Source organism: Hemiscyllium ocellatum, chromosome 5 (assembly GCF_020745735.1).
Source record: "Hemiscyllium ocellatum isolate sHemOce1 chromosome 5, sHemOce1.pat.X.cur, whole genome shotgun sequence".
Classification (NCBI taxonomy): Eukaryota; Metazoa; Chordata; class Chondrichthyes; order Orectolobiformes; family Hemiscylliidae; genus Hemiscyllium; species Hemiscyllium ocellatum.
In genome coordinates this window covers 106,696,351-106,711,725 of record NC_083405.1, presented here as the reverse complement: position 1 = coordinate 106,711,725, position 15,375 = coordinate 106,696,351, and the positions used below count along the sequence as shown (strand labels likewise).

The 15,375-nt window shown below is 41.2% G+C and overlaps 1 protein-coding gene across 4 annotated transcripts in view; it reads right to left on the bottom strand.

Moving 5' to 3' along the window:
• ccny (cyclin Y) overlaps nucleotides 1-15,375 on the bottom strand; it is a 243,992-nt gene that overhangs the window by 25,230 nt on the left and 203,387 nt on the right. For all 4 annotated transcript variants that reach the window (XM_060825092.1, XM_060825093.1, XM_060825095.1 and 1 more), the window contains exons 4-7: nucleotides 14,413-14,513; nucleotides 10,369-10,404; nucleotides 10,210-10,267; nucleotides 7,815-7,934 (exon numbers count right to left, since the gene is read on the bottom strand). In XM_060825092.1, the coding sequence (XP_060681075.1) occupies nucleotides 7,815-7,934; nucleotides 10,210-10,267; nucleotides 10,369-10,404; nucleotides 14,413-14,513 (315 nt within the window). The remainder of the gene's footprint in view (nucleotides 1-7,814; nucleotides 7,935-10,209; nucleotides 10,268-10,368; nucleotides 10,405-14,412; nucleotides 14,514-15,375) is intronic.

Below are 15,375 nucleotides of genomic sequence, written 5' to 3'. Positions count from 1 at the left end.
CCAGCATCAATTCTTCACCCCACAAACTTATGCCAGTACTTTATACCTTGGTGCAGGAGATCACACAGGCTGTACCATGAAGCTGCACAAGAATTTAAGACATACTCAAAAACAGCAGAGCTCACACGGTGACTGACTGAAAGACATTAACCTTTCAACAAAACAAATGAAATATCGAAATGTCTCAAGCTCAGATTTACAGACTCATTAAGTAACCACGCTGAAGCAAGGGAATTTAGTGTCAATGAACAACAGAATGGAAGGAGGGGGAATCTACCTGAAGAAGAAGCCCCAGATCAAATATACCATCAGGGCGTGGCTCAGACACTGGCCAAGAGTCTCTGCAGACAGAGCAGCAGCGATCATCAAATTGCTGTTTCGTTCAAAACCTCCCCAGACGCAATACAGCTCAGCATTTCCTTGGAGACCTTTCAAACTCAGATTTTCCAGAAATGTGGAGCATAGCACCCCTTAGAGAGCTCCATCAAAGCTAAGTTAAATAGGTCAGGGTCAGCAGTGAGACAGGATACTTCCCACTTATTTTAACCTTGCAACACCAGCTACTGTATGGTCAGCGTAAATGTGATATTCAAATGGGTTGTGGCTAAGTGGCTGGATAAGTTGAATAAGTTGGTTATTGGTTAGTCATTGGTGGCACGTGGCGAGAGAGCAGAGAGAAAGCAGTCATGTTGGGCCAGGGAGTGATTGAGGGGGTGGCAGTAGTTGGGGTGTGTCAGGTACAGGATGGATGGGATAGTCAGCAGGATAGTCCAGAAAGCTAAGAGGTTAGTCACGGAAGGGTTATTCATGTTGGGCGTGAGGATTAATCAGGAGGAGTTGCATCAGTGTCTGAAGTTTGCCAGAAGTGAGACAGGTTTTCTCAGACTAGCACTTCCCAGGCAATCAATCAATCAGGTAAAAGACCTTGGAACCGTCGCTAATCTCAGACTCTGATCAGAGTCGGAGACATTCAGGGAGAGTAGAAAGTTGGTCTCCAGTGATCCAGAGAGCAGAAAGTATAGGCCACAGAAGTTGGCAGGTTTAATAAACTTTTGATTGAAGGTTAAAGGTACTTATGTAGAATTCAATAAATTGTGCCACATTCTTAAGAAAACAGTAACACTGCAAATGTAGCCCAGTGTGTTTAGAACGGTTAAAAATTCCACTAGAGAGTAGAGCTTCAAACAAAAGAAGTAACAGCACGAAAACACAGTTTTCCATCAAATCATTGAATCCCTACAATGCAGATAAGGCCTTTTGGCCCATCTCCTCACCAAACAGCATCCCATCCAGGTCCCTCCCAACCGCATCCCTGAAACCTTGCATTTCCCAGGGCTAATCAACCTAGCCTGCAAATTCCTGGACGCTGTGGGAAATTTAGCCTGGCCAATGCACTTAACCTGCACATCTTTGGATTGTTGGAGGGAACCAGAGCACCCGGAGGAAACCCAGGCAGACACGGGGAGAATGTGCAAACTCCACACAGACCGACAGCCCGAGGTTGGAGTCGAACCCAGGTGCCTGGTGTTGTGAGGCAGCAGTGCTAATCTCTGAGTCCAAACTGATTTACAAAGAAAATAGCAGCTTGTGGCAATAACAGCCAAGGGAGGTCATGGAAGATCACAGCATCAACAAATTGGATGGGTTGTCTGAGCACAGACTTAAATATTTGAAAGTGATACATGAGAGGACACGAACATTTCCTAGACAGGGGAAACTGGCCTGATGGAGAGAAAACACCATAATATTTGCACAAAATAATCATCTAAAGAGGAACAAGACCTGAATAGCTGATATAATGTTTACCTGACTCACAAGAACACTCCACAGAAGTCTAACAAATATCTATAAAAATGAAGAGATAAAGTTAGGGCAACTATGTAACGAACCCCATGTTTTGGCTGTACATACTGACTAACATTACTTCAAAATCACTGACCACAGAGAATATTGTTTTTCAGATATTCCAGGACAATAAGCAAAACATGCTTTAGGGAGCCACAGAAGCATTTTACTTCTTTATTTATTCACAGGACGTGGGCATCTCTGGCTAGGCCGGCATTTTTTTGCCCATCCCTAATTACCCAGATGGCAGTTGAGACTTAATCACATTGCTGTGCTTCTGGACTCACAAGTAGGCCAGACCAGGTATGGATGACAGGTTTCCTTCCAGAAATGATTAGTTAACCTAATGAGTGAACTCAGAGAATTCTCTGCTCAAAAACACATTTAAATATGCTTCCAAATTTATTCGAACATACCAAAACACAAGAATCTCAACCGCTTTTGGAATCTGTATTCCTCTACCCAGTGACACTCAGCAGAGTTCCCCACAGCTTATTTAGCAACTCAATCAGAAGCATCATGTACAGCAATGTACACATATTCTACATTAACAAGATGTGTTCAAAACACGTCACTCATTTCATCTCCACATCTGACAACCTATTCTGAAAACAGAAATGGTTGCATGATAAGAAAATTCAGTTGTGATAGTAATTTAACACAATATAATACAATACAGCACAAGAACAAGCCCTTCAGTCCACCAAGCCTAAGCGAATCTAATCCTTATTTAGACCCAGTACTTATTGCCCATACATGGTTTCTATTCTTCTGTTCACTTCCTGCTCATGCATCTATCAAGATATATCTTAAACGTTGCTAATGTGCCTGCTTCCATTATCTCTACTGACAGAAGGTGGTGGGTGCCTGGAACGCGCTGTGTGAAAAACTTCCCCCCTCACTTCTCCCCGAGACCTTCCTTCTCTCACCTTGAACCTCTGCCCTCTTGTAGTTAACCTTTCCACCGTGGGGAAAAGCCTTTGATTACCCACCCTATTTATGCCCCTCATAATTATGTAGATCTCTATCATGCCGCCCCATTAGCTCCTGTCTTTCTAGAGAAAACAATCCGAGTTTAGATTAGATTAGATTACTTACAGTGTGGAAACAGGCCCTTCAGCCCAACAAGTCCACACTGACCCGCCGAAGCGCAACCCACCCATACCCCTACATTTGCCTCTTACCTAACACTACAGGCAATTTAGCATGGCCAATGCACCTGACCCGCACATCTTTGGACTGTGGGAGGAAACCGGAGCACCCGGAGGAAACCCACACAGACACGGGGAGAACGTGCAAACTCCACACAGTCAATCGCCTGAGGCGGGAATTGAACCCGGGTCTCTGGCGCTGTGAGGCAGCAGTGCTAATCACTGTGCCACCGTGCCGCCCCCAACAGGCCCTTCGGCCCAACCAGTCCACACCGACCCACCGAAGAGTAACCCACCCAGACCCATTTCCCTCTGACTAATGCACCTTAGTGCATTATCCTCATGACCAGAACCCTTCAGACCAGGCAACATCCTGGTAAACCTACTCTACATCCTCTCCAAGGCACTAATGTCCTTCTGGTAGCATGGCAACCAGAACTGCACGCAATATTCAAAATGTGGCCGTACTAAAGTTTTGAACAGCTGTAATATATCTTGCCTCTTTTGCATTTGATGCCCTGGTCAATGAAGGAAAGCATATCGTAAGCATTCTTGACTAAGTTCATTGTTTTCTGAACAGATATAATAGTACAAGACTTTATGAAGTATGTCTATGTTTCTGCTGAAAACAAATGCTCCATATAGTTTGAAAAATGGTGCAGTCTAATCTTGACCCAATTCTGTCTGACTGTCCTTTCAAAAGGGTTTTCAGCACTGTGCTTGGCGAGAGCTGGATGAATTTGGCTAGCTTGTGAAACGGGGGGTAACAATGGGTGAGAGTAACAATTTAGTGCAGAGAAGAGGAATAGCTGCTAAACATTTAAACAGAGGGTCAACAATAAATATTGCAAATATTAACAATTCAAGTGGATAAACAATCAAATAGGATCAATCAAAATGAATATCAAAGGGAAATGTATCACATTAAATTAATAATGAGATATTAAATAGATATTTAAGAAAAACAGTGGGAAAGCAGTTGCTTGCAATGTCTGCAGCGTGTGGAATCACAGGAGCCTGTGTGCATTCTGGATGGACACATGTACAGTACCTTGAGTTAATCAAACCCAAATTCAGTGTTTCTCAATTTGAGGAATAGCTGAAGTCACTGCAGGACATACCACAGGCTGAAAGCTTCCAGGAATCAATTATCCAGGATACAATCCCTCCCAGTGAGGTCAGAACAATACTAAATCGGATACTGTTTGGGCCAGTCAACGGAAGCAGACTCGGTGGGAATCTACTATGCAGCCACCTGTCAGTGTTGGATACTGTGCCTACAGGATGGCTGTGGGGGAATCTAAATAGGGCTCACATTTTCAAACCAAAGGTTTCCCTTTCAAGTCAGCAATGGGAAAGAATTTCAACCATAGCCAGTTATTAGCTTTTGGAAGTTATTACCTCAGGTAGCAGGTTTTTATTCGTTCATAGGATGAAGGCAGAGCTGATTGGACATGCCCTTACTTGCCCAGAGGGCAGTTAAGAGCTTCTCTTTCCTGAGGGGACAATAGTGAACTAGAGCAGTTTTTAATGACAATCAACAGCAGTCACATGGTCGCCATTAATTAGCTTTTGGTTCCAGATGTTTATGATTTTTATTAGGACGGCACCACTGCATTGCTGTCTCATAGTGCCAGGGTCCCGAGTACAATTCCACCCTCTGTCTGTGTGGAGTTTGCACATTCTCCCCATGTCTGCGTGGGTTGCCTTCGGGTACTCCGGTTTCCTCCCACACAGTCCTAAAATGAGCAGGTTAGGTGGCTTGGTCATACTAAATTGTCCATACTGTCCTGAGGTGTGTACACCAGGTTGATCAGACATGGGAAATGCAGGATTACCGGGATAGGGTAAAGGGGGGTGGTTCTGGGTGAGATGCTCTTCGGACGATCAGTGTGGACTCGATGGGCCTCTGTTTGTACTGTAACAATTCTATGATTCTATGAAATCGAATTTCGCCACCTGCCGTGAAGGGATTTCAACCCGGTCCCCAGAGTCTGAGGCTTATGAATTATTAGTCCAGGGATATTGCCCATTATTTCACCACCTTCCCAGGCATATACTGAAGGATGAGCTAGTCAGATATTAGTCTTAAAGAGGGAGTTGTAGTAGTCATGTAAAGCAAGCAGAAAAGTAAAAGGATAACATCAGTCAGATCAGTCATGTCCCATTGAACGGGAAGAGCAGGCTCCAAGAGAATTGATTTTGACTAGCTCCTATTTCTTTTGTTCTTTTCAGAGAAGAAAAATTCATCCTTCACATTACCTTTGGTTCTTTCAACAATCATTATAAATCCATGTCCTCTGGTTCTCAAACCTTACACTAAAGGGAACCATTTCTCCCCATCTGCAAGGTCCCAACCCCTTGAGTTTTGAATACTTCTACCAAATCTCCTCTCAACCTTCTCTCTCCCTAAATCCACAATGCCCTGACCCCTTCTGCTTTCAGGTATCTCTATCAAATCTCTTTCCCCAAGCCCCAACTTATCCAATCTACCCATGTGACTGAAATCCCTCAACCAGGGAACCGATCTTGTAAATGTTTTCTGTAAAATCAATTGGACATATTATTCCAGTTGAGGCTAAACCAATGTGTTATGAAAGGTTCTTCATAACTTGCTTTTAAATGTCATACCTCTATTTAAAAAGCTCAGATCCCCATCTGCCTTTTTAACCACGTTCTCCACCTGCCTTGCCACCTTCTGCCATTTCTGGAAATACATTCTTGTGCTGCCATCTTGAGAATGACACCCTTTGTTTGATCTTTCTGCCAAATGATATCACTTCCCACTTGTCTGCAACAAATTGCATCTGCCACATGCCAGCCGTTTCCATCCATCTCTATCTACTTGAAGCTTATTTATTCAACTCAAGTTTTAGGCCAGCTCCAAATTCTGAAATTGTGCTCAAGTCTCAGCCTTTTATGTCTGTCAAGAAGAGCATTGGTCCTGGTGACAACTCCTGCTGATCAGCTCTACATTCACTAAGTCCGCAACTAAGTTGTGGTTGCATTCCTGAAAATAAACGTGCTCCCATAAAAATCAAAGTTAAATCTGGAGTTAGGTTCCTTTAGATGTTTGTTGCTTAGAATCAACAATGTACATGTTGAAGTACTGCGTACACATAATATTCCTCTCTGAAATAACTTGAGAAAGAAAATAAACCACAAAACACAAACCCTAATGCTAATTCTAAAAGAAGCACTGTACAGTTAGATACTTCAGGACCTTCCCCTCCAAAAAAACAACTGTAAACATTTTGATGAAGTAGTGTACCTTCCTAAATATTTATATTTGTAAATAAAAAAAAACTTAATGTAAGAAATTAGAAGATGTATAGAGAGGATTTAGACGGATATGGACCAAATGCTCGCAAATGGGACTAGGTTAATTTAAGATTTCTAGTTAGCATGGATGAGTTGGACTGAAGGGTCTGTTTCCGTGCTGTACATGGCTATGACTATGACCCTACATACGTCAAAATTGCATTGACCCAATGAAGTTTTAAAAGGCCAGGTTCCATCTAGTGGCAAATGTTTGTCAGTGCAGAAGTAGCTCACTGCATCAACCAACCTTCCTCCACTAGATGGAGCCAAGGACTCCTGAGCAAGTTCAAAACAGAAGCTGACACCATAGTGCTTGAAGCAAAGACTGGAGAGCAGGACCATGAATGGGGGCAAGGTTTGTGGCAAAGAGAAGAGAAATTGATGGCAGACAGAGGAACCAAAAGAGAGTCAGGGGACTTCTGAATAAAGTGTGCGAATGATGCTTACTTAGTTCTTCAATTCTGCTCTACCTTAAGTGTCGGTAGCCTTTCCAGCTCCTAATCAGCCCCACTCTTAAATTGGAACGACAAGGGTTTCAGCATGAAGCAATGCAGAGCTGACGAAGGTGCACATAGGATTTAGAGAGACAAACATCATTGTCATGAAGTATAGCAATAACGAAGAGTTAACAGAAGGAAAGGCCAAGTGTAAATGCCGATGCATTTAAATGCATTAACTGTGGCAAGTGGGTTGGCATACACGAATAGTCACATGATATGATGTAGAGATGATGATGGAGACCTAGCTTAAACATGGAGGTGACAGGTGTTTAATATTCCTGGTTATAAAGTGATTAGGAAAGTGAGGGAAGGAAGTAAAGGTGGTGCAGATAGCAGTGCTGACCAAAGGTACTGATACAATGCAAAATAAAAACTCAGGCTTCAAAGTCACAATCTTAAGACTGAATTAAAGATCAACAGAGGATTATTACACAGTAGGCTATATGCCATAGGCCACCAAATACTGGGACAGAAACAGGACAGCAGGTTTACAGGCAGAGATATCATAAAGGTTATGATTAGGGTGGACCTTAATGATCCATCTATATAGATAATAAAAACAACAGGGTAAAGGGCAAAGAATTGGAGGAATTCCTAAAGTGTGCACAAGAGAATCTTTTGGTCACTATGTTTGCAATCCAAATCCGGAAGGAAGCAGTGGCTATTAATCTGGGGAATAAAACCGAGTGAAGCCTCAGCAGCAGAAGAGCTTTTGAGAAACACTGATCATAACAACATTGGGTTTAAAGTAGTTCTGAAAAATGGAACAGAGTATCAACTGGAAAAAGGTTAATTTCAGTGCATTGAAAAGTTTTGACCCATTTGGATAAGCAAAGACTGGAAGGTAAAAGAGCAAAAAGCCATGGGAGACAGGCAGAAAATCTGGAGCAATCATGACAGACTGCAATACATTGCATCTTAGTAAATAAGTTAGTCAATAGCAAGATATAATAGTACATTGACTTATGGAACCAAATAACATTTGGTACCTACTTACCAAGGTGACAATAGCACATTCTGCAGTGAGCTGGGCAGCACTGAATAACGTCCGAACAAAACGGTAAATCTGTTTTTGTTCTGGATCGTGTCGATCGTAATCTGCTGGCATTTCTGTTTTCTTTGGAAAACAAAATGAATCATTCTATTAATACAAGTTTAATTACCTTGGTAATTGGCAGCATGTGATACAGCCGACACTGTGTTATATTTTAAAGTCACCTATAATGTACAATTATGTTCCAAAGAGCTACGAAGGTCTCCAACGTGTTTGCGTTCTGCCCTAATTTTTTGGTCTCTTAACGTTCTTGTTTCGTGATGATTTATGGGCTCACCAGGAGGCCTCTAATTTTAAAATAGATCGGAAGTGTCAGCGCAGTCTACAACGAGAGAGACGCTGTCGTTATCACAGGCTCCAACATCCACCTGAAAACACTTCCACAAGGGAAGCCTGAAAAATCATTCACTCACTCTGGGTTATTAAGCTGAAAAACGAGAACCTTAGTGCAACATTAAAACAGAAAAGACTCTCCTGTTTTTAAGACGATACAATATATCCCAATTGAGGCATTTGGATGGCTCCTAAATTTAACTAAATAATATAATGGCACCAAGCCTACAGCACACAGATTATAGCAGTTCAAGCAAGCAGGTAGCCACCACCTTCCCCGAGGACATTTAGGATGGGCAACAAATGAAGGTCTAGCCAGCGATGCCCAAAATCTCATGAAAAAAATTTAAAAATTAATCACCCTATGATTGGTTCCATATTGTGTGACCAGAGAGTGAGTGAGTGAGTGCTTGGCTATCCAGGATATGTACTAAATGAGTGAATGGGTGGTATTCTTTGGATTTTGTTCTCATGAGGAATAACATGATGGGCAGCATAGTGACTCAGTGGCTAGCACCGCTGTCTCACAGTGCCAGGGCCCCAGGGTTCAATTCCACCCTCAGGCAAATGTCTGTGTGGCGTTTGCATGTTCTCCCCATTTCTGCGTGGGTTTCTGGCTTCCTTCCTCAGTTCAAAGATGTATAGGGTGAGATGGATTGACCATGAGAAATGCAGGGTATTAGGAATAGGGTGGGATGGTCTTGGCGAGGTCAGTAGGGACCCGCTGGGCTGAATGGCTTCTATCTGCACCCACGGTATGTTAAAGTTCTATGTGACAATGAAGGCTGAGAAAGCACAGAGAAGAGAGTGCAGCAACAGATAAATCACTTACTAATTTGATAGACAGTATGGAAACCATGGTGGCTAAATTTGCACATCATGCAAAGATAGATAGGAAAGTGTGAAATGAAGAGGGCATAAAGGAGGTTGTAGACCGATTACAGATAGATTGATTTTAGTCAGCAAATATTTGGCAGCTGGAGTATAATGTGGGAAACTGTGAAGTAATCCACTTTGACAGGAAGAATAAAAATGTATTACTTAAATGGAGAATGACTGCAGGAGTCTGAGTTGTAGACAAATCCAGGTGTTCTACTGCATGAGTCCTAAAACATTATTCTGCAAATAATGCTACAGCAGTCAATAGAATGCTATCCTTTATTACGAGAGGAATTGAACATATAAATAATGATCAGAAACAAAAAACAAATCGCCGGGAAAGCTCAGCAGGTCTGGCAGGACCTGTGGAGAGAAATCAGAATTAGCGCTTCAGGACCAGTGACCTTTTCATTAATGATGTTATTCTTCGGTTATACAGGGCAGAGGTAGGACCACATTGTGAGTACTTTGTGCAGTTTTGCACTCTTTATTTAAGGAAGAACATAAATGCATTGGAGATGGCTCAAAATTGATTTACTAGATTGATACCTGGAATAAACGAGTTGTCTTCTCAGTAAAGATAGGACAGACTGGGCTTATTTCCACTGGTGTGAGAAGAGTGAGGGATAATTTGACTGAACTGTACTGGACAAGGTAGACGTGGAAAGGATGTTTCCTGTTGTGGGTGAGTCCAGAACCAGGGGGCGCTATTTTAAAATGGGGGGTCACCCTTTTAGAACAGAGATGCGGAGATTTATTTTCCCTCAAATGACTGTGCAACCAGGAAACCCTCAGGCTCAGAAAGTGATCCAGGTTTTTGGGGTGGGGGGGGGTGTCATTGAATACTCTTAAGGCTAAGATGGATAGATGCATGTGAGCCAGGGGAATCAGATGTTATTGGGAATAAATAGGAATATGAAACACAGCTACGATCTCACTTGATGGCGGAGTTTGATCAAGACTCCAAAGAGCGGTGAGCAAAGTTATTCTCTCTCTGTTGTAGCTGGTGCCTCTCCATACACTCATGTGCACCTCACAGTCTTGGGAGTTGTGGATATAAAGTCTCATCTTACATTCCAACACGACTTTAAACAACAAAAGAGTACATTGAACAAAAGGTCCTTACTGACAATGGATGGAGCTTCTCATCAAATATATCTAATAACATTCGCCCATCTGAATCTCTAGGAAAAGGAAATAACTGATGGTTACAATAGGTTTTGAACAGACACGTATTAAAGGGTCAGTAATAGTTGAAATGAACTGCTGTACAATTCCAACGTACCTGTTTCTGATGTGGTAATATATTGCAAGGGCAACACTGCAAAGAAAATTGAACATTAGTGCCAGTCTTAGACACTGTAGGCACTGTGAATAACAGAAAATGTCAGTAATCTTTAACTGTGGATAATGCATTGTTCACATTTCCTGCCCATCAACAGCTGTCAGATTATACCAAAACTAAACCAAAGAACTGTCAATGCGGGAAATCAGAAACAAAAACAGAAATTGCAGACAAAAAATCAGAAGTGAGGAGGAGTCACTGGATATGAAACGAAACCTCTCCTTTCTCCCTGTTTTTGTTTCTGCCACATTACAGGATCACAGAACATAGGACATTACAGTGCAATACAGGCCCTTCGGCCCTCAATGTTGCACCGACCTGTGGAACCAATCTGAAGCCCATCTAACCTACACTATTCCATTCTCGTCCATATGCCTATCCAATGACCATTTAAATGCCCTTAAAGTTGGTGAGTCTACTACTGTTGCAGGCAGTGCATTCCATGCCCCTACTACTCTGAGTAAAGAAACTACCTCTGACGTCTGTCCTACATCTATGACCCCTCAATTTAAAGCTGTCCCCTCATGCTAGCCATCGCTATCTGAGGAAAAAGACTCTCCCTGTCCACCCTATCTAACCCTCTGATTATCTTATATGTCTCTATTAAGTCACCTCTCAACCTCCTTCTCTCTAATGAAAATAGCCTCATGTCCCTCAGCCTTTCCTCGTAAGACCTTCCCTCCATATCAGGCAACATCCTAGTAAATCTCATCTAAACACTTTCCAAAGCGTCCACATCCTTCCTATAATGCCATGACCAGAACTGCATGCAGAAGTGCAGACACACCAGAGGTTTGTACAGTTGCAGCATGGTTTTGAAACTCAATCCCTCAAGCTAACACATTGTATGCCTCTTAACAACTCTATCAACCTGGGTGGCAACTTTCAAGGATCTATGTACCTGGACACCAAGATCTCTCTGCTCATCTACACTACCAAGAATCTTAGCATTCACCCAATAATCTGCATTCCTGTTACGCCTTCCAAAATGAATCATCTCACACTTTTCTACATTAAACTCTACTTGCTACCTCTCAGCCCAGCTCTGCAGCTTATTTATGTCTCATTGTAGCCTACAACATCCTTCGTCACTATCCACAACTCTACCCCACCTTAATGTCATCTACAACTTTACTAACACATCCTTCTATGCCCTCATCCAGGTCATTTGTAAAAATGACAAATAACAATGGACCCAAAACTGTTCCTTGTGGTACCCCACTAGTAACTGAACTCCACGATGACTATTTCCCATCAACCACCACCCTCTGTCTTCTTTCAGGAATTGTTAGCTTGCCCTGGTTCCCCCCTCCACCTCTCCAACTAAGGAAATGATGTGAGGATAGTGACTAAATATGGCTAATCTTTTGTAGTCTTAATCTTAGGAGCCACATGCTAACTTCTGTGGAACAGACACACTGCTAATGATGAGAGGTGAAGACAATGTTTGACCTTCTAACCAATGAACTTGGTTTAATTGTGTCACTGCACTCCAGACCTTGTCCATAAGATGGTCCCCTTTACTATTAGTATGGGTCAGTGCACCCATTTTACAAAGACCATGGTGGCTAGGATGAACAACACTTCTATACATCTCAAAAAGATGCCTTCACAACTCTGGATATTCAAAATAACCTACACCCATACTGTATATCAGAGTCCATTATCTCAAGTGGGCATACCATATCCTGAATACTGAGCTGCACAGAAATTTACATTTTTAACAGAAATAAACACCGAGAGAAGTGACCAGTGCTTTTGGTCTTTCATGGGAAGATAAAGAGAAACAAAAAGTGGTTATCATGGAAAAAAGGTGTCTGGAGTTAACCGTCTAAGCTGACCTGAAACACTGGACATATTCACTTTAAGGATGAGAAATGTTTTTTCTTGATAATTAGATTTAGTTTGACTATAATTAATTAGGACAGTTGTGTGCTAGAGTTTACTCTCATTGGAGGTGAGGCATTTTGCCAGAGATACATAAAAGCAGTAAAATACCTAATTTAACCTATAGTTGTTTGAGTTAACGTCCTTTTGGTATAGCCTCTGACAATGTCTTGTAGCTACAGTATTCTCATAGCCAGTCTAGTTTGCTTTCTGGTCAATGGTAATCTCCAGATGTTTCAATACACAAAAGCAAAATAGCTGTGGCCCTGTTAAATTCAAACCAGGCATTCCAGGAGCATAACAATGCAATAGGATTTAAAATTGGACCTGTTAAAAGTAAAGTTACAGAGGTACACAGTTGGATCTGTTTCATCCCTATTTTACATCTCCTACAAACAGAAGATGATGCTCCGAGCTGGTGTAAATCAACAATCAGTTCTCTCAGCAGAAATAAGAAAAGGCTAGAATTTGAAATCAATACCCTCAAGTCAGACAGGGTCATTTTTCTTCCAGTGTGGTGTAGTATAGGTGTAGGGTATTTTGAATACCTGTAAAGGAATATCCAGTGTTGTGAAAGTATCTTTTTGAGATGTATAGAAGTGTTCATCCTAGCCACCGTGGTCTTTGTAGACTGGGTGCACTGGCCCATGCTAATTGTAAAGGGAACATCTTATGGACAAGGTCTGGAGTGCAGTGACACAATTAAACCAAGTTCATTGTTACAAGTTCAAGCATTGTCTTCACCTCTCATCATTAGCAGTGTGTCTGTTCCATAGAAGTTGGCATGTGGCTCCTTTGATTAAGACATATCTAGATTATATCTAGATTAAATTTAATTTGCCATTCATGTATTTTCTGCAATACCATGTTTAATTTTTGGGAACCCTCTTTAGAATCAACTATAGGCCCCAAGTCTCTGATACAAATTTAAAAAACAGTCATGGTCTACCACCCTGCCCAACCTCTGGACACCCCACTCAACACTTTGACTATTCCAACCTCACAAACAAAACTGTTTAAGAGTCAACAACTATTTTCTACTCATCAAGCAATTTCTTCATCATTCCAAAGTTCTACTCTGAACCCTCATATAAAGGCTTCTCTGTGCAGCACTTTGTCTTACAGGTGCTTTACAAAAGTCTACAAGGAACATATATAATCACCGCTTTTATTCCATTTCATCAAGACTGGTAAGGTTCGTGTTGAAAATTACAGATAATCCTCAAATCCCATCTAGTAATAAATGCTCGCATTTTACAAGCTATTTAAGTATATAGTCTGCCTTGCAATATAGGAAAAAGAGCATAACAATAGAAATTTAAATACACTGGTCAATCAGCTTTTATAATGGAACATCAACGAACATTTTGAGCTTGCATGGTTCAAGGTTCAGAATTACAGTTCCTCCCAACAGCTTTATTTTTACAGCAATTGACAGTCAAAGACAGAAACCTGTGCCCTGAGAGATGTTGTTTGTAAGGTACTGCACACTGGATTAACAATGACCATAATATGTTCGTGCAAGCGAGCAATCTCATTCTTCTTATACCTTTTGAAAGGTAGCAAATACTAGGTCAAAGCATTTGATCTAATACTAAATGATCATATATAATTACAAGTAGAACACAAAAAGCAAAATACAATAAACAGAGGAGTACAACATATCATTTTGTTTCGAAGAGAGTGGTTGTGGTTCTGCTCAGCAGTTTCAGACAAGGTCCCCTGAAGGAAGTTAAGTAGCGATGACCTTCTTAATGCTCTTATATAGTGTAAAGAAGGGAACCAGATATTACAATTATATGGATGCTTCGACGTCACATCAAGTTCCACTTACGATCAAATAATTTCCTCTCAGATATGCAGTTAAAATATTAATCATTTGAAACAGATAATACGTTCAATTGATTTGAGTTGGAGTTAGCAGAATCAATATCCAATGCATTTCAAAACATCAATATTTTGACTAAATTGACTTTGAAGGTTATTGTGTTGCAGTACACAAACACTAGTCCTTTAGTTTTGTTAACAGAAGTCAATCTAACTAAAAGCTCTATAAAATAAAAGGAAATCACCTTACGTGTCACATTCTGTACCCACCATTTGATAGTATACTTCAAGTTTGGCTGGCTGACAGTGCTATCATCCAGGAATATGGTGGAGCAGGAGCTATACTTCCTTCTGATCTGTCCAGGTGGATGCTAGGAGACAAGGTACAAATGAGTTTGGGCTGACACAAACCGTACGCATCTCATGGTAACACTTTCCTGGTTGGTACTGGCACAACGCTAAAAAGCTTTAGATGTGGCATCAGCAACCAGTAAGCAGGTATCCTCCATGAAATGGGACTCCACAGACATTGGACATAGCAAGTCACATAATTTCTATTTCGACAGCATATGATCAGCACAATTACCACTGCTTGTAGGTTTCATTGATAATCAAAAGACTCAAATGTAATAAATCTCTCATCAAAATTCCATATTATTCATTATGTAAAGAAGTAATCATCAGTACAATGCCAAATTAAACCTCTTTATTCATTTATCTATGAACAGACAGTGTGATGGCTACAGTCAAGTTGTTATTTCTGTATCATGTTGCTGGTTTGTCATACCACCCAGACAAATAAAACTAACAAATCTCTTCTTTGTCCCACAGAAAAGGTTTTTAATAGTGCACTCACATTAAGTGCAACTGACTGTTCACTTGATCCATTATTTAAATGCTTTCAAGTTCTAAGGCATGAATTTCGTTTTTAAGAAATAAGAAAATTCTTAAGCTACCATATTTTCTCAGCAGCAACATCTGTTTAGTAGATGAATGGCAGGCCGATTGTTTCTAAATTTCCACCCCTCTGCTCCAGTCCAGTTCTCCACATCCTATACTGCTCAATGATCTGAACAATGCTTCTCCACTCCAAGACCTTCTCACTTCAAGCTCATTATACTTCAAGCTTTCATTGCTCCACATTCCAAGCTCGCTACATTCATTTCCATCGGCTCACAACTCCAATCACATAATCGATCCTTGTTCTAAACTCTTATTGCCTCACCTTGTTTT